Below are 21,247 nucleotides of genomic sequence, written 5' to 3'. Positions count from 1 at the left end.
CCGGAAGTAAACAAAAAGTAAACAAACATTGCAACATACCCAGACATTTTAGAGTTTATTCTGGAATAAAAAATAAGTCTTGTGCAATCACTTCGATGGGTATAAAAAGACACGTTATTTACTCTGTAGCAATATATGTGGTTGGCAATGTGAAACAAACATTTAAACTGGTAAGTAGACCAAATTTAAAAAAAAAAATGTCTGAATTGTATGAAATAGAAATTATTGACTTGGGAGAAGGCGAGGCATTACGACTATGTGAAAACACGACTATAATAGACACTATAATCTCACTAACAAAGCACAAGAGTGCTCGAGTGAGGCAGCGAGCCCTGAAGGAGATGTGCCCGTGCCATGTGAAGGAAGATCTGACAGAGTTTTGGGACCGAGTCCTTGATATGGTTGGTGATGAATCTCCTGTCGTCAGATATCAGGTATGTAGATATATATGTAGATATATCATTGTTCAGTTGGCCTTTTACCAGAATTACATTAGCAGTCTGCATAGTCATATTACTTCATTGCATCTGTATATATATACTCTGTTGTGATGTATTTTGAATATTAGCATTACTCATTGGATGGTATTTTAAGTTACACTGCCATAAATATTTTTATTACATTCAAGAATTAAATCATATTATCAACCAGATGTACTGTTTAAATCTAGAAATTCTAAAATCTTGTAATAATTTATCTTGTTGGTGAGTCACATTTGTGGGCTGTCAAAATAATGAACTCATCCAATTTTGGAGTAGGATTGTTATTGGTCCCAGATCTAACGTTTGAACTTACCGGGGTATCTAAAAAAAATGAAGAGGGTGGATTTGATTTTTTTTTTTGAAGTTTCTGTTTATACTGATAAAATGCATAAGAGATTGACAGATTGACTTTAAATTGATGCCTAGCTATGTTCATCATTTTTTTGTAACTTTTGATTAATTTTTGCACAAGTGCAATCTAAATTTAACAATATACATAATTATATGTACATTCCATATCGAAATATGTCCCAGAAGATTTGAATTTATGGTAACTGTACTGTAACATTCATGTCCATCAACATTTTAAGTCAATTAAGTAGTCCAGACTTCATGATCTGATTATGGTCACATATTTCTTGCCACCAAGTCAATATAATTGTTCCATAATTCTCTGTATTAAATCCCAGGTTTTACACACCCTGTGTGACGGCTCGCCAACCCATATGGAAGACAAGGTGGCCGATGTCCTCGACATTTTCAACAATGACAGCGACCCCAAACTACGACGAAAGGCCCACCAAGTGTTGTCCGGGTACAGACGGACTGGCAAATGGAATGTCATGTGAATGGAATAGGACACCGGATTTAGGAATAGACCTTTAACTACAACGAACGTCCCACCAGGTTTTGTCTGGGTACAGGCAGACTTGCAAATCGGATGTAGTGTTTGTTACACAAGATTTGGAATAGAGCATTTAACATTATACATCTTGGTGAATTGTGCATTGTCATGGAAGACTTACCCATCAGTAATTCTGAAAGTTTGCTTAAGCAGCTTTCTACACACTCAGAATGTTTCAGTCGACGTTTTAAAAGGGTCGGACATGCAACAAAGAATGCATTTGAGATTTTTGTTATCAAAATTATGTATTAACAAGGGAAATTTGTAGGTACTTTCATTCCTGCTTCTATGATTTTAATTACCTTAATATACATCCATGCTCTTGTAAAAATATATAGAAGAATAAATCAGAAACAGAAATATATTCAAGTTATTTTTATTTCTTAAATATCGCATAAGCCCACATTGAGCCATAAATGGTTCAATAATAGAAACCAAACATATCTAAAACTATAATACAATCGCTTAACAAACAAACAATAAATCTTAAAGAAAATAACAAAAGGATTCCCATGATCATGATATTCAATATGATGGTACCATATTATTTATTTTTTTTGGTGTTGCAATGTTTAAATCAAGGTTTGTGTAAATCATATTCCATCTTATTACTACCTGAAAGTATGAATTTGATGCTATTTCTTGAGTATAAGAATAAGAAAACATTTAAATACCAAGACACAGCTTAACACTAAAACAATATCAGCTACGTATTAAACTTGATCCATTATGTTATAGGAATAGTTGGCTGATTTTACTGGTAATAATAATAATCATTCAACAATCAAAAAGCGATTAATATCTAGTTTGATAATTCAATCAAAATGAAGAAAAACACAACTATGATCATACCACACTCAGTGGAATAATGGTCAAACACAAAACAGAAAATTTCAAATGAAAAAAATGTATAAACCACGATGCACATACAATTAAATACAGTGGAATGAAAAATATGTATTTCATTATCATGACAAAGTAGATGAAAAAGAACAGCCATTTAAAAGAATACTATTTCTTTCACACAATCTACGTTATCACAGAATCTCAAAGACCAACATCATGCGGGAGTACATCCAATTGCTCATTATGCTTTCGTGTCAACCCATTTATACAAATCTGCATCAGAATAATCGCAAGAATTCAACTATGGAACCACCAACTACATAATGTATGTAGAATGCAGATAGTACTAACTAATCTTTATAAGTATTATTTACATACAATAATTTAATAGCTTTCTTAATATGTATATGAAACTTGCGTTTTCAAATATTATTAAGAATGTATTTAAATAGACCGCGTTACTTATATCAAAGGAATAAAAAAAGAAATACATGTGCATGATATTCTTATAATACAAGTGAATAATCTTGCAAAAAAAAACTTGATGATATGTAAGCATTAAATATTTAGCTATGATATTTTTTTTTTACTTTAATTTAAGATTTAATGCAAATCAAGGATTTTGTGTTCTGGTCTTTAAGCAACTTAAATCAAGAGTAACTGTAGAACAAGAGCTGAAATGGAAAGGGCTGTCTGTTTCAAAGCACAGCCTTTTTAACACATTTCTTCTGTAACCAAAATACCTCACAAAACACAATTTCACAACGTTTTCACATAGAAGCAGTCTTAAGTCAAGAGTATTTCCATAAAATAAATGTCTAATTAACGAAAATAAGATTCCTTAACTTTCAGTTTTTTTCTCCAGCCGTTAATCATTTAATAACATAACTTTTCAATAATAAACCATAGCTTCTTCGTATGGATTCTGTAAAATATAGATATGGATTGACAATACAAATAATTCTAAAAAACTAGACAATATTCGACACATGATATACTTGAAATATTGAATGATTTACGTAGCTCTGAAACTTTTCAATTGCATATTCGCTTAATATCCATATCAGAATTACATGTACTGGGGCCCGCTTCATTACAGGATCTTTGTCATAACTTTGCTATTATTAAGTCTGTCGAAATGTCGCAAATGGCAACATGTTAATTTTTTTGTTTCTTAAGGTACACATTTTGTGCTCATTTCTAATACTGAATAACAAATGACACTACGCAATTTCAATTTATGACTTAAGATTGATTAAGATCTTTATAGAAACCGGCCCCCGTCAAATAACTGAAAATATAGGTAAGCGGAGCGGAGCGACAGAAAAGGTGCTTATGGAAATGCTTTTAACCAAAGACTGCGAGTGTTTCCATTATCTGGAGAAATGATACCAGCACATTTATCATACGTTTGTACAAGTTCAACCACAGAGTTTATAAGAAAGTTGTATTCTTCGAACAAACACAAAAATATCAAATAAATAAACTCAAAGCATTAACAGAGATTCAATTGCAGGTCACCCCCATTTCATTTACCTTGCCTGCTTTCAAAGGCTAAACTAAACAATATTATAAATATGTTACAACATCTACTCAATAATATGGTACAACCAGTACATAAACTATTGAATAAAGTCCTGAATGATAAATTATTAATAAATTACTATATCTACTCATACACATGGTACAACCAATATATAAGCTATATAATATAGTCCTTAATGTTTAATTGTTTAAAACATCAAAGCAAGACACTATACATTTCAAAAACCTGCACAGAACGAGTTTCAAAAATACAATGTTTATTTTTCTTTCTCTTACATTTGTTCAAAGAATACATAATTTCATATTTCGCAAGGGTAATTGCAGAATCCATACACCCCTGTTGGGATTCAAGGCCTATTAGCACGAGCACATGTCATCTCGAACAGAAGGTGACCTTGTCCTGTCAATGACCTTGACCTCTCAGTCGACCTTGACCACGCTGTAGATTTTTGTCACGAACCAGAAACAGGCAAAGAATCCAATTGTTCCTGAAATAGAAAATACAACAAGGCCTTTAGACATGATGACTTTGATTTAAGTTATTGTGATGTATTTTTGATTCAGCATACAAAGAAAACAGGATTCTCTTAGTAGAAATCATTCAATATGATTTATACTACCTTATGTTTTGTCTAGGTGGCTGACTTAATGATATTAAAATTCCATTGGACATAAAAATCATATGTTAATGCTTTGCTATTTGACTGGTCTTCTGTTCTTATTAAACACTCATAATTCCTACCGAACAGTAAAAATGAACCTCCCAGATTAAGAATTTTGTCAGCATTGACATCCAAAATACTGGTTAAAGTACATACACCTTTATTAATGCAAGACTGACGCAATTAAATCAATTTATCTAAGAGTTATGACAGTGTTGCATCGTGCCATCAATTAATTGACTGTTCCTACAAACCTGTGAGCATGAAGAAGAGGAATACGACGATTGTCATGTAGCCGAAGTAGAGCAGCGTACTGGCGGCTCCGACCAGTTCGAGCTTGGACACGTAGTAGTGGATACAGTAGATGAAGAAATACACTGCCGTGAATCCACTCGTCAGGAACGAACGCCACCACCAGTGGTAGTCCTGAAGTTTGCAAAGAAGAATACAATTCATCCGACATTTTAACGACATTTTAATTTCAGTGTTACACTTATATTAACATTATAAACGAAAGCTATATTATATGAATATTGCATGGCTTCCAGTATGACAGTTCATATTGTCAACATGTAGAAATACCTCTACCGGAGGCAAAGCTGAGGGTAACAGTATTTTTTTGAATTAATATTTTATTATACCAAACACAATAACTTAATATTCCTTTCATCATATACCAGTTTCAAGTAATATCAATTTATTCCGTAATAATTTTGTAAAGAAAAGGTGCAAACACCTGAAGTAACAGATTTACAACACAGTTTAAAGAGCGCTTTCCACCTCAGACTTGGTAAACCAAGAAGGTCCATATTTAAGATGCCCATTCTTTGTGACAGTATCGTGTCAACTGGTCAAAAAATGTCATGTGGCAGTATGAAATTGCCCATAATGAGTGTATGAGAATATAGGAAGGTCATGTGAGATATATATAACTTTAAATTGTATTTTTCATGAACTGCAATTTTAGTAATGGCAAAGCTTAAAGGTTTTGCATGCCAATGCAACAAACAACAACAACTTCAACCACACCAAGACTATTTTCAAGGAATAACGGCTAAGCAAAAATGTGTTCAAGCCTTAATTGTGCTACCCACATACTATATCAACGTGTCTTTATGTCTATGACCATATATGTCAAAGGTCAGAATTAAAAGTAGAAGTAGAAGTAAAATAAATAAACCATTTCAGCATTTCAGTTGTCTTTTAACACTGTAATAAGTGTTTGGATCACAGCAATCAAACATGTTTTTACAAATGTCCTAGATTTTAACTTTCTCCAAGGACAAAGATATAAAGGCGTTCCTACCTCAGCACATAGATGGAAATAGCAGAGCAGGATGGTGGCCTCAGAGCATGTGATGATGAGGATGGTGAAGACCAGGAACAGGAAACCAAACATGTAGTATGTCTGCGCAGACCTGGAACAAATAGAAGAAACATGTTTAAACAGGGAACAGGAAACCAAACACGTTGTTTGTCTGCGCAGACCTGGAACAAATAGAAGAAACATGTTTAATCAGGGAACAAAAACCCAAACACGTTGTTTGTCTGCGCTGACCTGGAACAAATAGAGGGAACATGTTTAAACAGGGAACAGGAAACCAAACACGTTGTTTGTCTGCACTGACCTGGAACAAATAGAGGGAACATGTTTAAACAGGGAACAGGAAACCAAACACGTTGTTTGTCTGCGCTGACCTGGAACAAATAGAGGGAACATGTTTAAACAGGAAACCAAACATGTAGTATTTCTGCCCTGACCTGGAAAAATCAGAGGGAACATGTTTTAACAAAGGAACCAGGAAACTAATCATGAGGAATGTCTGTACTGACCTGTAACATGGGCAATCTCAACAATTATAAAAGCAATAGTTATGGGCCTTATTATAAATGTGCTTATTGTCTTTAGGAACATGTGTACCAAGTTTCATTTTAAGATCTTTTTAAGTTTAGGCAAGGTAAAAGCTTTTGCATGACGATACAGAAACAACATAAAGGCTATCACAATACCTCAACATTTTTTTGTACAGCCAAGCTATTAATCGTCCCATCTACAGTTGTTTTAAAAGTAATCTTATTTCAAAACGTTCCGTACCAGATACTGTTGAGAATGAAGAACAGTTGAATGAAGATGCAGCCGAACGGCAGCACGCCACCCATGACGATTCCGGGAATTGGTTTCGTGTAGATGGTCTGGTCTGGGATTTGACGAGGTATCTGGTTTGTGCGCACAGGGTGCTCAATCGGCTAAAAGGGAGGAACATGTTTACAAACAATCCAGGATTGTGGGAATATTTACTCGAATCTTGACCCATGTATGTAAGAGGTCAATATTTAGCACATTAAACTATTACAGCATTTCATTTGTCCCCTAATCAGCACACCCTAATAAATGATTGGATCACAGCAGTCAAACAAATTTTAATGGACGGCCTAGATTTAAACTTTCTCTAATATCTGACTCTACAATAAATATTGATTGTTTGAGGGCTATTATAAACTATTTAACAGCCAGCCCCTGGTACATAGACAATATCAATGAAATACAGATCTTCACTATGATGGCTGACTGGTGAGTTATTTGGCTGAGACATGAGACTGCTCATAATCATCAGCCCTTAGGTTCAAGCTCAAGTTACAAAAATGCATTGTTACTTTCCTTCCAGTTAAGTGTTGATAATGACATAGGCTGAATTACTATTTGAAATTGTATTGTTATTTACTGTTACAGGGCTTCCATTAAGAATTTGAAGTATGAACTTCCAGTCCATCAGTTTTGAAGTTGTTCAATGAAATGTGGAAGTTTAAGTCTCCTGAATACAATAATTGTTTCCACTTTTTTCACCAAGTATGGTAACAAGAGCTGTCACAGAGACAGCCCGCTCGACTATTCCGCCGCTTTTCAGTGTAAGGATTGAACAATTTTGGCGAAACATGCATGGATCACTGTTAGATTAGATTTCAATGCAATACATGATGTGCGGAGATATTAACATAAATGTGGTTATATGCAAAATTTTATCAAGAATTTTTAAGTGTAATAGTAAAGGGCCATTATTTGCAAAACATCTAACTTGATTATTCAAATGGATTGGGTGGCTGAATACCATTGTATAAAGTCTCAATGCAATACATCAAGTAGTTGCCGAGATATTATCCTATGTGTGCTAACATGGAAGACCTTAACCAGAATTTCTAAGTCGCATAATAAAGGGCAATTATTTGCATTAAATGCAAACTAGAGTTATCTAACTTGGTAAATTAAGTAGGTTGGATGGTTGAGTACCATTGTATCAGGTCTCAATGCAATACCTCAAGCAGTAAATGAGATATTAACCTAAGTGTGCTTGCACGCAAAACCTTAACCAGAATTTCTAAGGCCTATAATTGGCATTAAATGCAAAGTAGAGTTATCAAACTTGGTTAATAAAGTAGGTTGGATGGTTGAGTACCATATTATCAAGTCTCAATGCAATACCTCAAGTAGTTGCTGAGATATTAACCTATGTGTGCTTGCACGCAAAACCTTTAACAAGGGGTGACGCCGACACTTGGGGGAGTAGTATAGCTCTCCTTATTCTTCGAATAGTCGAGCTAAAAATCAATAAATTTGCAACTCTAGCAAGCCAAATTCACATATTTATATTATAATAATTCATTTTACTTAGAGACCGATTGAAATTTTGACAATAAAAGTAATGTTGACACAAGGTTTTGATATGTACAACTTCCTAGCTTTCAACTTTATAAGTTTTCTTAAAAAAAAGTTTTTATAATTCTAAGGGATTAAGTTTGTAAGTTTTAACCCATTTTTAGGGAGTAAAAAACTTCCAAACTACCTTAAATGGAACCCCTGCTGTTATGTTTGTAAAACGAATGGATTAAAGATGAATTTTTGTGATTAAATAATGTCAGCAAGTGTTTTTCAAAATCCCATGTTAAAGAAATAGAATAATGTTCAGAGATATCCCTTACCAATATGTAAAAATTATATGTTAATATGGCCCTTGATTATACATGCCGTATTTTCTGGAAGCCATTCACGGGATTTGTTCAGAAAGGCTGATAATTCAGGGGGATTTAGGTAGTATTCAGAGGAAATTTTTAAGTAGGTCTAAATTGGAGAAATTTCAAAGTATTTTTAGACGCAAGTATGAACAAATGTATTCACATATATTTTGCTATGAAAACAACTAACTTTTTCATTATACAGAATTATTTTATGTCATGATTTATTATATTCTTATGATACATGTTACTTGATCACTTATTGTGAGAGTTTCCTTTTGGCATTTATCAAACTACCGGGGGATTTTTATCTCCCACCGGGAGACCAAGGGATGGATATCCAGGGGATTTTTCCCCCAGCCGGGGGATATGGCATGAAGTGTGATCAAACTTGATGTGACATATTAACTGGTTTAGGTATTAATTAACAATAGCAGTGGCAAGATGGTGAATTATCAGCATATGGTTCAAATACTTCAATCCTAATGTTACTCTTTTTTTTGTACTTTTACAGAAAGGCCAGAGTACATTCTTACTGCTCATTTTTTCAATTCTTTAAAACAATTTTTCTGCAGAAGGTGTATTTAAATTTCAACAGAAATGCACGGGTTGCAACATGATCTCTACCAAGTAGAAATAATTAAGGCTTTGAAAATAAAACATTCAATGAGAGGATAGAAATCACACTTAATACCAGTCATAAATTAATCCTCTCCTATACATTTCCGATAGGCATGTTTAAACATGACTGTATTTTCTTTTGATTACAACTTGTATAATTCTGTATTTATATTAATTCTTAAAATGTCTTTTGAAGACAAAATAAAGTCCATTTCCAATCATGGGTCATTAGAAGTATGACTTTTGAATCACACAAAAATAATGCAGAAAATAAATAAATTATGTTTATGAAACTTAATTCTGACTTTTCAAACACAAATTACATAAGATTAGTAGTAACCAGTTATTGATAATAAACTGTTAAAACATGTTTCCTATTTTGTAAAACTGAAAAGTAGTTTAAAATATGTATAGTACCTAGTCTTATAGCAGTGATATATTATATAATTTTTTAGTCAATGTTATAAACTTCAAAATATATAAGACATATAAATGGGAGTCATGGTTAATTTAACCTTTAAACAGAATAATGCCTTAATATGAAATTAGTTCTTTGCTTGGTTATCATTGCAATGTTGTTTTTTTGTCTTTTATTTATGCCTGTATTGCAATTGTATGCAAATTGGAGGTTAAAAACAAATGTGTTTTGAGTTGAGTTGAGTAAATCAAACACTGTAAAAGCATTGAAAATTTTTGTTAAAATGTTAGATGTTATCAAGTTGTATTTATTATATTGAATTATTCTACAAATGTTGACAGACAGTTATAAAAGCATTTTAAAAAATGTTGAGATTGTAGATGTTATCAAGTTTTATCTATTACCGAGTATATTGAATTATTCAATAAATGTTGACAGAACAATTATAATGTCATAAATGTTCTTATGCAATTTGCAAACCAATTAACATAAACTAATAAGATGAAATATTATGATCTCAACACATCCTGATAAGATCAAATATTATGATCTCAACACATCCTGATAAGGTCAAATATTGATTTTAGAGCAACAAAATCAGAAGACAAATGTATTTACATGTAATAATGCATTTTACAAATATTTTACCAATTTCATTCATTGCCCAAGGCACAATGTCCTTATTAAAGGTCAGAATAAGACAAGACAGAAAAATTGTATTAATAAAAAGTTGAAATATACCAGACAATTTTCATTTGTTGCCTCGGGTATAATTTTCTTATTTAAGGCCACGATAAGAGAAGACAGAATAATTATATAAAATACAACATGACATATACACATGTACCAACTAATTAAAATCTGTGAGGTAAATTAGATTTTATCATGTCACTATCATTGGACATACGATATTGACAGACAGGCAGCCTGAAGACATTTAAAAAATTGAAATACATTTCATTACAATTGAGATACTAATTTTGGCTTTAATGATTTTAATGATATTTTTTCTCATCTAAATGTCAATATGTAGCTTTAAAATTATAAAAATGTGGGAAAGCAAGGTTAAAAGCTTGAAAAATCAAAAATACTGAAAATCAGTTGTTTCATATGTGAAAATGCCATTTTCACAACACAAAATCTAGGAGATACTTTTAACAAAATACTAAAATTCAGTATTAATACTGAAAACATTCAACCATGGGAACAAATTTTCTTTCTAAACAATGTTCTTTAGAAGTTTATTTTAGTGCTCATTTTCTTCAATTATAAGGTGAAACTTGATAAAACATAACATTTCGACTTGAGCATTACAAGCTCATTGTCATAAAAAAATTATATGAATAAAATAAGGTGCATCTTTATGGCCAGGAAAACTTTAAAATTGTTTGGCTTTTATTTTTAAGGTATACAATTTGATAGTTTTAAACAGGCTAGTAAGTATTAAATCAATATTGACCACATTTTAACCTGAGATCTATACTGTCTGTCATTTACATATGCAGTTAATCTGTTTGCACTGTTGAAATAACAGACAAATAAAAATAATTGACTTCAAGTCATGACCTCTAATTTGACTTTCAATGTTTATATATCACCCTAAGACATCAATACTTTTGTATGGGGTTAAATTCATGATAATATGTTCTGTGTATTGGAAATCAAAATATAACTTGTAAAAAAATTTGTGAAAGATTTCCCATTGAAACTTTCAACCCTCCTCTAGAAGTCTCCTTTTGGACCTTCTTTTTTAAAGGTTTCTTTAAATTTTAAGATGCATCCCCCCAGTCCCCCCCCCTCAAAAAAAATATAACCACATCTTTATTTTGCTCAACTGGGGTGGGTTAACATGAAGACGGATGAGTTTTAACTGCTAAGATTGTTAATCTCGTTGCATATAAAAAACAAGTTGACATATACCATTATTTTCTAGCCATTTCTTCATAACACATAAACAATCATTAACATAGATCTTCATCAATCTGTTGCTGATTCTTTTTAACACTAGCTTTTATAAATAGAAGCTTGATTTTTTTTGGACTATTTCCATCATCACAAACTAAACAATACTTACCCTTTTCTTGAAGCCAAAGTACGCCCCAACAAACGTCAGAGGCACGGAAATTCCGAACCAGAGAGCCAGAAGGGCCAGCAGGGTGGTAAATGGAATAGCGGCACTCGATCCCTCGATCCATAACACCAGGTTTAGAATGAAAAATATTGCAAACACAATTCTGAAAGGGAGAAGATTAAATGGGTTTATAATTCTGCATTCTGATAAAATCCAAAAGGTTATTTTCAAATTAAATGGACATTTCCAGAGATGTATTTGAAAAGCAGGGTTCACAATAAGTTTCAGCTCAACTGTCTCAAATAGTTAAGTAAGCATGCACTTGATTATTACACGGACGCCAGATTTTAAAATAACTGATTTAAATGGCAGATTAACACGGTAAATTTGAACTGGGAAAATCGCAAAAAAAGGGTGAAAAATAAATGTGTTGTAAGTGATGTGATTCATGCGCTGTACACAACAAATCATTTTTGACAATTTTCGTTTTTTTTCTTGCAATTGTATCATGGTTTCTAGTCCTTTTAAGGAATGCTTTTGTTTAAATAAGCTGACCTAGCTGATTATCAAGTTTTCTTTTAGCTTTTGAACTAAGAACTGACTGAAAAAATTAAGACAAACTTACCCTGGGCATAGGAAAGATGTCAAGATAACATTTGATTTCCACTTTTCACCACCAAAAGCTGAAACAACAATAGAATGTGATTATTTATCAGCACAGATAAAAAATAGTGCTATTTTATAACTTTTTAACAGGGGAATTTGTGGCATTGCAGCTATTAATTAAAGAAATATTTTAAAAAGGCAATTAGGCCAGAGTTTTTATATCTTTAGATTTACGGGAGCGCTGTACATAAATATTGCAAAACCCAAATAAAAATAAAATTCATTTTCGTAGTTTTATTTTTATTTTTTCCGACGAACGTTGCTCCAATGTTAAGAAGAAAATAAAATTAGTGTTCTATAACCCATATCCCAGAACCAACTGGTGTACCAATTGTCATTAATTATAGGTCTTTTTACTGCACAAACCACGTAAACCAGTCGGAAATACGCGGGAAACAGAACAGGTACCCGTTACCATAACAACGTCCTGTCAAAAGTGAAAGTAGTTTTTGTCATACCCCTTATTTCTCGCAATTTCTGCAGCTATATAGAAATGTTTTACTACAAAAACGTTCCGATGTTTATTTTTCATTATTTAAATCAAACCGTGGAGAACTTTAAGCGTGTTTATTGTGATTTTTTTTATAGATTCAGTATGTTGTTCGCGTTTCGTGGAATGATTGCGAAACTTCCGGTCAAAATAAGGAGACAGAAATTCTTGGGTTGTTTTGTCTATTAAAAGTCGTTGGCGCACGTCGTATATTAACAAGGATGAATTGGATTACAGTGCAAAAATGTATAGCTTCTGACAAACACAAACTGCAAAATGATATCGTGTTCATCATAGTCAAAATGGATATTTTTTTCTGAATTTGACTCTGGGGAGCATTGAACACACTACTTCACGATCACATATTTGAAGAGAAGAACACAAGGTATCGTGATATTCGTAGTTGTTAATTAGTTTAATAATGAATTAGAATTTAAATCGTTAAAGAATACTGAAAATGATGTAATAATAACATAGTGTGTGTTTCCGATAAAACAGAAAAAATCTGAACATAAGATATCTGGCAGTCAGTGCAAGAAGTCAAACTTATCCGTTGCTTATTGCCAACGGGCATAGCTGGAATTAGGATATTTATCAGGACTGCTTCTAAAATCAGTTCTTAGACCTGGTTTTTTGAAACATATAACACTTGTCAAATTTATCATAATGCTCCCGAATTTTCTTTGGTGAAGTACATAAATGTAGATTTTGACTGTCTGTGTATCCGTAAGCCCTGTCAAACTTTGAAGTGAAGAGGAATTTCCATCAGGGCGTCAACTTTTTTTGGTTATTTTTTCTATTTCAAAACCACATCACGGTAAATTGTCACGGTACTATTTCGTTAAAAACACATTTGACCTCCTTATTATACCGTGTCTGAAACTTTGTTCAATGTTTGATTACTTCACAATGGAAAGGTTATGCTTATACTGTGGGCAAAAGGTTAGAAATGGCCATTTAAACTTCTTTATTACACTGACATGTTTCATAAAATCCATGGGTTGATAATATATGCACCTCATATGCATAGATGCATTCGAACAAATATATACAATTAATTTTAATGAGCGCTTGAACTCAACAGTGTTGAGGTCAATATTTTCAGTCATTAAAAGGATCTTATAATTATGCTTTTGAAACTTTATGGTGATCTATCACCCTTTTTTCAGCCTATGAAATAGCTGACACAAGTATGGTGTGTTTTGTCTTCATAATAAAAGAAGATTTAAAAAATAAAAAAAATCGGAGAAAAATCCGTTTTATTTTTATTTATTTCTCCTTCGGGACATTCTATGCATTTTATTTTTATTTTTATTTCCTCCTCCTTACCCAACTTTTTGAAAAATCTCCCGTAAATCTAAAGATAAAAAAACTCTGGCCTTACTTTTTTGATGGTACCTTAATCATCAGCTTTTTTGTTATTTTTTATCATTAAAGGCAAATGAGTTCATTAAAATTGAAAAAAGTGTTTTTGCATCTACCTATATTGTGCTCCTTTAAATATCCTTATGTTTTGTTTAATATTTCTTTATTTATGTACACTTATTTCTCCTGTTAAGATGGAAGAATGCTCGAGAATTTAGGGCCAGTCTATTAAACAACAAGTCAAATCTTACTTTTATACAGCCTGGCGGACACGTATCCCGCAGGTGTTCCAAGACACACGTACAGGACGAGGGAGCAGGTCATCAGCGCCCCACGGTTTGCTGGTGAGAGGAACCCTAAACACGCAAACACTGAAACGAGAAGAGGAGTTTCCGTATCAAAACATGTGAATGTCAAGATATTGATTGTTGTTAAAAGTAGTAAGGAGAAGTTACCTCATCAAAACATGTGAATGTAACAAATAGATTATTGTAAAACCCGGAAGGTTGTTCTCTATAGCAATAACAACAATATATCGCAATAGGTTTATTTTTAACTCTCTCAAAAATAGCTGCCACAATCAAACAAAAATGAAATAGAATAAACTTAACACCAGCCATTCAGTACTGCCTACCTAGTGTTATAAGAGTCATGAAGAAGATCTGTACGCCACTGCCATTCAGTATGGCCAGCAACATGCCTTTACGTGGGGGACGGAATGCGTCACCATGAACCAGCTTCCAGCCAAACTCCTCCTGAGCTTCCTCCTATGGGAAAATAAATAAATTAAAGAATAGAGTTAAAAAATGATAAATTGTCAAAAACCATTTACAATTGAGGTTGCCTGATTGCATAATGGCCAAAAATCAAGTATTTGCACATGGAATTCATGAATGGCACTATATTGCTACATTTACAAAATGTTAAGAGCTCAATGCTCCTCTTTTTAACCCAGAGATTTTTTACCAGGGAAGGGGGGAAAATTATGCTTTCAGGAAGGCGGAAAAAAACACTGCACGTCTGGAAGTTTTTCATAAAAAACAACAACAACAGGCTAAAAAGGGAACTTTTAACCAATTATGTGTACATACAGAATTGTCAATCTGGTTATATCTGGCGATGTCCTTGTGGAGAGTTCGGAGCATGATCATCGCTACCATTCCCGACAGGAACAACACAATCACCAGCGAGTTCATGATGCTGAAAATACAACATTATGTGTTCAAAAGCCATTCAACCTGGCGGAGAAAAGTCCTGAATATTTTTAGCAAGTTCATTATGCTCCAAATGTGACACTGTGAATCTAAGAGCCATTAGATGTAATAACAGAAAAAAGCCTGAAGATTTTGAACAAGTAAAGTTCATGATGCTAAATACATGACATACCTACCTTATTACTTATATATATAACCTATGTATAGTGAACTGGTGTTGTGCATAAACATTTTTGTAGAAAGACCTACATCATACATGAAACTCAGAAAAATGATTTTCCCTAAATCTAAGTCTTACCTAAACCACTGGATGTTAGTGTGGGGCATAGATTCCAGAATGTAATCCCATCGTGATGACCATTTTGTGTTTCTGTCCTCCTGAAATACAGAAAATATGTTTTAAAAGGATGCTGAACCACTGCCCTTTTCTGTAACATCCATCTGCATGAATGGAGACCAGCATCATTACCTGAATTAAATGCAAATGATGATCAACTTTTTCCTTATCTTTGCAGTGCTCAAAATTAGCACAAGGCCGCAAGCCCCGTACTGGTAAGTGTGACATAGAAATGGTGTCTTAAGAAAAATGTGTCCATACCTCCCAAACTACTGAATAAGTGTAGCGGATTTTCAGATCATCTGTGTCAATCTTTCCAGCTTTGACTCCCATGGGTAGCTGATCCGTGCACATCTGTTTACCACTGGCATTGTTATCAAACTTGATGCTGAAAATTAAATATTAAATAGTAAGGTATGAACACAAACACATTAATTTCAAGTCCATTATCGTTATTTAAGATTAAGCCTCAAATTTCAAAATAAGATAACATACAGAAAAATTAAGTTTAAACCCTGGGGCAAATTCTCAAAAAAAAGAGTTTAAAATAAAATAAAACAAGTTTTAAGCAATTAAACAATTTATATGTTTTTTTTGAGTTTTGGAAGGGTGCTGTAACTAGTCCATTTTGTCTGGAAGCACCCTTTTGCATGGCTGTTATGGGAAACATTAACACCACATTTTGATATTTCACCACATTTTGATATTTTACCCACCAATCATTCACTTGTTCAAGTTTTATCCATAATGCTGGAAGTATCAGTACTTCAAAGCCCTTGTCAAACTGCATTTACATGTATGACACAGTAAAACTAAATACATTAATTTTCTACCTTTTCGGAACAATTTTTGCAGAAATAATCCTGCCCCCAGTCGGGATAGTCTTGCCCCACTCCTCCCCAGACCCAGGGTGATAGCGAACATGAATGTCCACATGATTGAAGAAATAAAATGTGCTCTTTTCACTGTATTTACTCTGAAAGAGAAAAAGTCATAACAATGTTCAGTAAAATACAGATAAAATGCAACAAGAAATGATGATTATTTTTAGGACTTGTTAAGGAAAGTTACAATTTAAAATGCACATTTAACAAGGCTTAAGCAATGCCATATTTCCTTATTCATAAAGTTTCTTAGTGAAAATTATCAACTTAGTGAAATTTTACCAAAATTTTAACAAAAGATTTAAAAACCCTCTGTTTTTATCAATTATTTCATATGCCATTATTATTATCATTATTATTATTATTAATTTCTTTCTTATTTTCATTTTAAAGTGTCAAAACAGTGTTAATTTTCATTGAATTCAAGTACAAACACAGACATTTGCTCACTTAGCCAAACTTTTTTATTAGGATACTTATGAATGCGGCCTAAAAACTGCAATTACGATTGTTCACTTAGTAAAGAACTTACACTCATAACACAGCTATCCTTCTGCTTTCCCTTGGCATCGACGAAGCAGCCGAGCGGAAATCCACGTGAGCAGTAAGTGCTTCCATCTTCAACAATGTAACACCATGTTGCTGGCATGTTGTCTATGATCCTACAAGAATGAAATACATGATTGTGTACATATACGGCCATTGTACGGTAAAACAACAGACACTAGTGCAAAGGACCACTTTCTATTGTAGTAAGGTCTAAAAACCCATTTTTGAAAGGTAAATCAAATATAATTAACCATTAATAAGCTGGGATTTTTTCGCCCATTGTAACCAGATAATTGATAATAGCTATCAATAAAAAACACATTTATAAAGGGTAATATTTTTCATGTGTACACAAATCATATGCTTTGTTTTGTTTTGATCATTAAAATCAGTTGAAAAGTTAAATATGTAATTCATTCAAAAAAAATTGGAATCAACCTATTTTGTGCTTCTTTAATGCACAATCTAAACAGCAATTTATTACCAGTGCTGATTGTAGTTCAGTTCAATGCTTTTTCGCATGAAGTTGAGCTTCTTTGAGCTGTCTTTATCATCCTTCTTGTATGTTTTTATACAGATACTCGCACATTCCACATTCTTCTTAAACTCAAGCTGAAAAAAAAAATAGAATGATCATCATACACATGAATAGATACAATTAACACCAAATGAGCAATCATTTTTTACACATCACATGTATTACCGGTAAGCCTTGGAGATATCTTAAATTATTGTATCTACTAATTGAAACAACTCATGCTCACTCTTGCATATTTCCTAGTATCCTAATATATCAAGTTTTTCAGCATTATTTTCAACTATTTTGACTGCCCATAATCAGTTCCCAATGGCAAAAATTATGTGTGTTTTTTTTTTACATAATGTTTAATAAATGATGAAACACTGTTAATATTTATGCAAAAAGCTAGATTTTTCATTTTAAAAAATAAAGTGGTTTTGTATTATGATTTCTATTTATAAAATTTCTGATTTTGATTTTTAATTCAAAATTTTGGGCATTCACATTGGGCATCGGAAAGATCCCCCCCATTGACTGAAAACAAGTTATTATTTTTTTTAAAAGAACCAGCATTTTACCATAATTGGTGATTTCTTTATTCTTTCACCAAACACAACCTGACCAAGATTCTCAACTGGCGCATGCTCCTCTGAGGTGTCCTGACACAGGTCAAACCTGGAATAGGAAAGACATTAATAAGTCAATTAGCTGATAAGCCTTCCCAATTCTGTTTAAATGGAAATATTAATCATCATTTCTCAATTCTACATTCAAATGTAAACGAGTGTTTTTTGGTATTTATTTAAATTTTGGAAAAAAATACGAAATATATATATATATAGCGAGAGAATAAGAGAGTTAATATTTTATATCACAAAGTATACAATTAACTCAGCAATTTAATATAAATAGTGATCTATATTGTAAAAGATGAAAACATTCATATGAAAATAAAAATAAATATATTACTTGTCATATTCGTAAGGTATCACTGTTTCCAAGGAGTTCAGACGATTGACATATATCGGGATATCTTTCTGAAAATACAAGGAAAAACAATGAACTACAACATAGTACAGTTACTGTCAGAAAATGAGGAGAAGTCATTTACTCAGCACTCGTGCGTAAACATGTTTCAACCCAAATCAAAATTTCACACCATCAATAGGTGTTTGTTCTCATCTTCATTTGAATGATGCCAGGGGCCTATGAATTGTTCAAATACTGACAGTTAACGGATGAGTATTAAAAAAGTGCTAGAAATGTGCAGGATAATTTGCTTACAGTAACTTCTTTGCTAAGATTGATCTCTTGGGATAATTTAGCAACATTCCATTAATAATTTCTAAAAAAAGAAAGAACTGTTTACAAAATAAAGATAAAATCATTAAAAAAAAATTCTGATTTCTTTCTTCGGAAATTATGGAATTTCACAACTAGCTTATTTTCAGCACCAAAGCGTGCATAATTATTTGTGGAAACACTACAGGCCCATATTCCATTAAGTTTACCAGACCAGCATGCCAATATGCCTTATTTTCGTTCTCATAAAGTCATTTATTCAACAAAGACATCTTTTTTTATCTGAATATTACTTATGCGTGTTAATTCATTGACTTTGTTAAAAATAAGACTTTGCTTCAAGTTCCTTGACTCTGCTTGACTCAGATATTGTATCATGCAAATATGCCTCATTCTCGTTCCCATTAAGTCATTTATATGACAAAGTCATTTAAAAAAACACTGACTTTGCTAGGCTTTGCTTGACCTTGGTCGCCCTAGCTTGAATTTGATATTGTAGCATGCAAATATGCCTTATTTTTGTTCTCATACAGTCATTTATTCAACAAAGATATCTTTTTGATTATAAGTGCTACTAAACTGACTTTGTAAAAAAACTGAATTTGCTTTGCTTAGCTAGATTTTGCTTGGCTTTGCAGTGTTTAGTAGGACCCGTTCAGAAAGACCCAGTTCAAAAAACTGTCTTTGACCACTGTTTTCTTTCCCCATAATTGTGTGACCTATTAAAGGATGCCATTTTTAATCATATTTTTTGCAACATAAATTAAAGATGTAAAACAAATATAACTTTAATCACATTTTTCTCACTCCCTCAACCATGAACCTAAATGGTTTAAACCTCAATGATGATACGGTGAAACGTTTAGACAAAATGTAACCATTAATGGGACATTATAACGATTATCTATTTCACCTCAATAAAGACACACACCCCAAATGCTATCAAACACAATGTAGGTCTTTTCTTTCATGTTAAAGTGGGCCTTTCTAGACCAAATATTTCTGGAACTTGAACCATTCCTGGCCAAATGTACAGTGGGTCGGAATTTCCCAATTCATTGGCAAATGTTACAATGACACAAAATATGAATTGCACTAATAAATCCAAACCACAGTGTATATGTAGTAAACTAAAACTGAAGTTTATGAAATTGCAATTATCAAAGACAAACGTTTGAAACGTAACCACGTCCACAGTTTACGACGGAAATTCGTGTCAACGGCAAAAACTTACTTTGCAATTTTCCACATTCGTCTCGCAGTATGTTTGAGGCGCTAGACCTGGCAAATAAAATGCCTCCGATAGACAGAAGATAATTCCCACTAAAGCTAACCGTAAAATCATTGTTTTACTTTGATGTGGTCAGGAAATGACTATTGTCAATATGACTCTGACAGCAATTTTGTTTGCAAAATGGCCCAAACACGTCATCCGGCGTTACTACGCATGCGCTATCCTTTTAACCCAAAGAAAAAGCAGACATGCGTATAGCTTTTTATACAGGTCATTCCCCTTACACTATCGTTATCGACCATAACATAACATAACAGGACTTTTCAACCCAAAGTTTTATCAACTGATGTATGCATGTACAGCTTATGAACAGATCTTTACTTATTTCTATTTATTTGACAATGCTAAACATGTGTGGTACGCTTATTTTTAGCATTACCACTCTGATGTACGATAACTCAGATTGCAGTTTCTGTACGATTTATGATCATTAGTTTAGTCATGTTTCGTTAGCAACCACGGTTTTCATCCCGACATGCATTATATGTGTTTAAAATGACCTCTTATAAATGGATTAAATATAATTATCATATATACATTTTTTCTGTTCAAAACATAAATTTTGAGTGATAAACCTTTAACTACTTACTACATAATGCATTTATGGAATATATTAATTACTGATAACAAGATTGTAACCATATATTTAATAGCTGAAAACACAAAAATATTAAATGATTGGTGAGTGCTCAAAGATTTACTTTCTACTATCTACTATCGTCCCAGAAATAGAAATACCGTATTTTCTGCAACTTTCTTTCAATTTAAACACGGTATCCTTCATAAGAACCATATTACGTGTATGCATCCTTTTTGGTATATTTTATCAATAATATTAATTGTGGTAAATCTTATTTGGGAGTAAGGGTGCATCTTTAAACAAGAATTCTGGTGATAGGAAAGATACTGTCTCAAAAAATCTTGTCAGGTATTTTATGAACACCTTAACAAATTTAATTAATTAGTTGTTGGTGGTAATGATGTTGAATCTCAAGACATCAATGATGCTTCTAGATTAACTATACACAATATAATTATTTTTAACCCGAATAATTATAGAGGTATTAGT

General features: G+C 32.7%; 2 protein-coding genes across 2 annotated transcripts; one reads left to right on the top strand and one right to left on the bottom strand.

The window, feature by feature from the left end:
* The first annotated feature begins 4 nt into the window (after nucleotides 1-4).
* LOC128220356 (uncharacterized) lies at nucleotides 5-1,750 on the top strand. The gene is made up of 3 exons (XM_052928719.1): nucleotides 5-170; nucleotides 303-434; nucleotides 1,172-1,750. Exons 1-3 carry the CDS (start codon nucleotides 96-98, stop codon nucleotides 1,328-1,330), a joined length of 366 nt encoding a protein of 121 aa, XP_052784679.1. The 5' UTR covers nucleotides 5-95; the 3' UTR covers nucleotides 1,331-1,750.
* On the bottom strand, nucleotides 1,747-20,330 carry LOC128220355 (transmembrane 9 superfamily member 2-like). The gene is made up of 17 exons (XM_052928718.1): nucleotides 20,119-20,330; nucleotides 18,552-18,619; nucleotides 18,161-18,257; nucleotides 17,547-17,674; nucleotides 17,046-17,175; nucleotides 16,463-16,605; nucleotides 15,891-16,017; nucleotides 15,591-15,670; nucleotides 15,170-15,278; nucleotides 14,713-14,845; nucleotides 14,330-14,449; nucleotides 12,183-12,240; nucleotides 11,561-11,720; nucleotides 6,535-6,686; nucleotides 5,746-5,857; nucleotides 4,694-4,865; nucleotides 1,747-4,265 (listed from the first exon to the last, which is right to left on the bottom strand). The coding sequence occupies exons 1-17, from the start codon at nucleotides 20,227-20,229 to the stop codon at nucleotides 4,198-4,200; spliced, it is 1,968 nt and encodes a 655-aa protein (XP_052784678.1). The 5' UTR covers nucleotides 20,230-20,330; the 3' UTR covers nucleotides 1,747-4,197.
* Between the last annotated feature and the right edge of the window lie 917 nt (nucleotides 20,331-21,247).

The sequence above is a fragment of the Mya arenaria genome, chromosome 15 (assembly GCF_026914265.1).
Source record: "Mya arenaria isolate MELC-2E11 chromosome 15, ASM2691426v1".
Classification (NCBI taxonomy): Eukaryota; Metazoa; Mollusca; class Bivalvia; order Myida; family Myidae; genus Mya; species Mya arenaria.
This window is presented reverse-complemented; position numbering and strand designations above follow the sequence as displayed.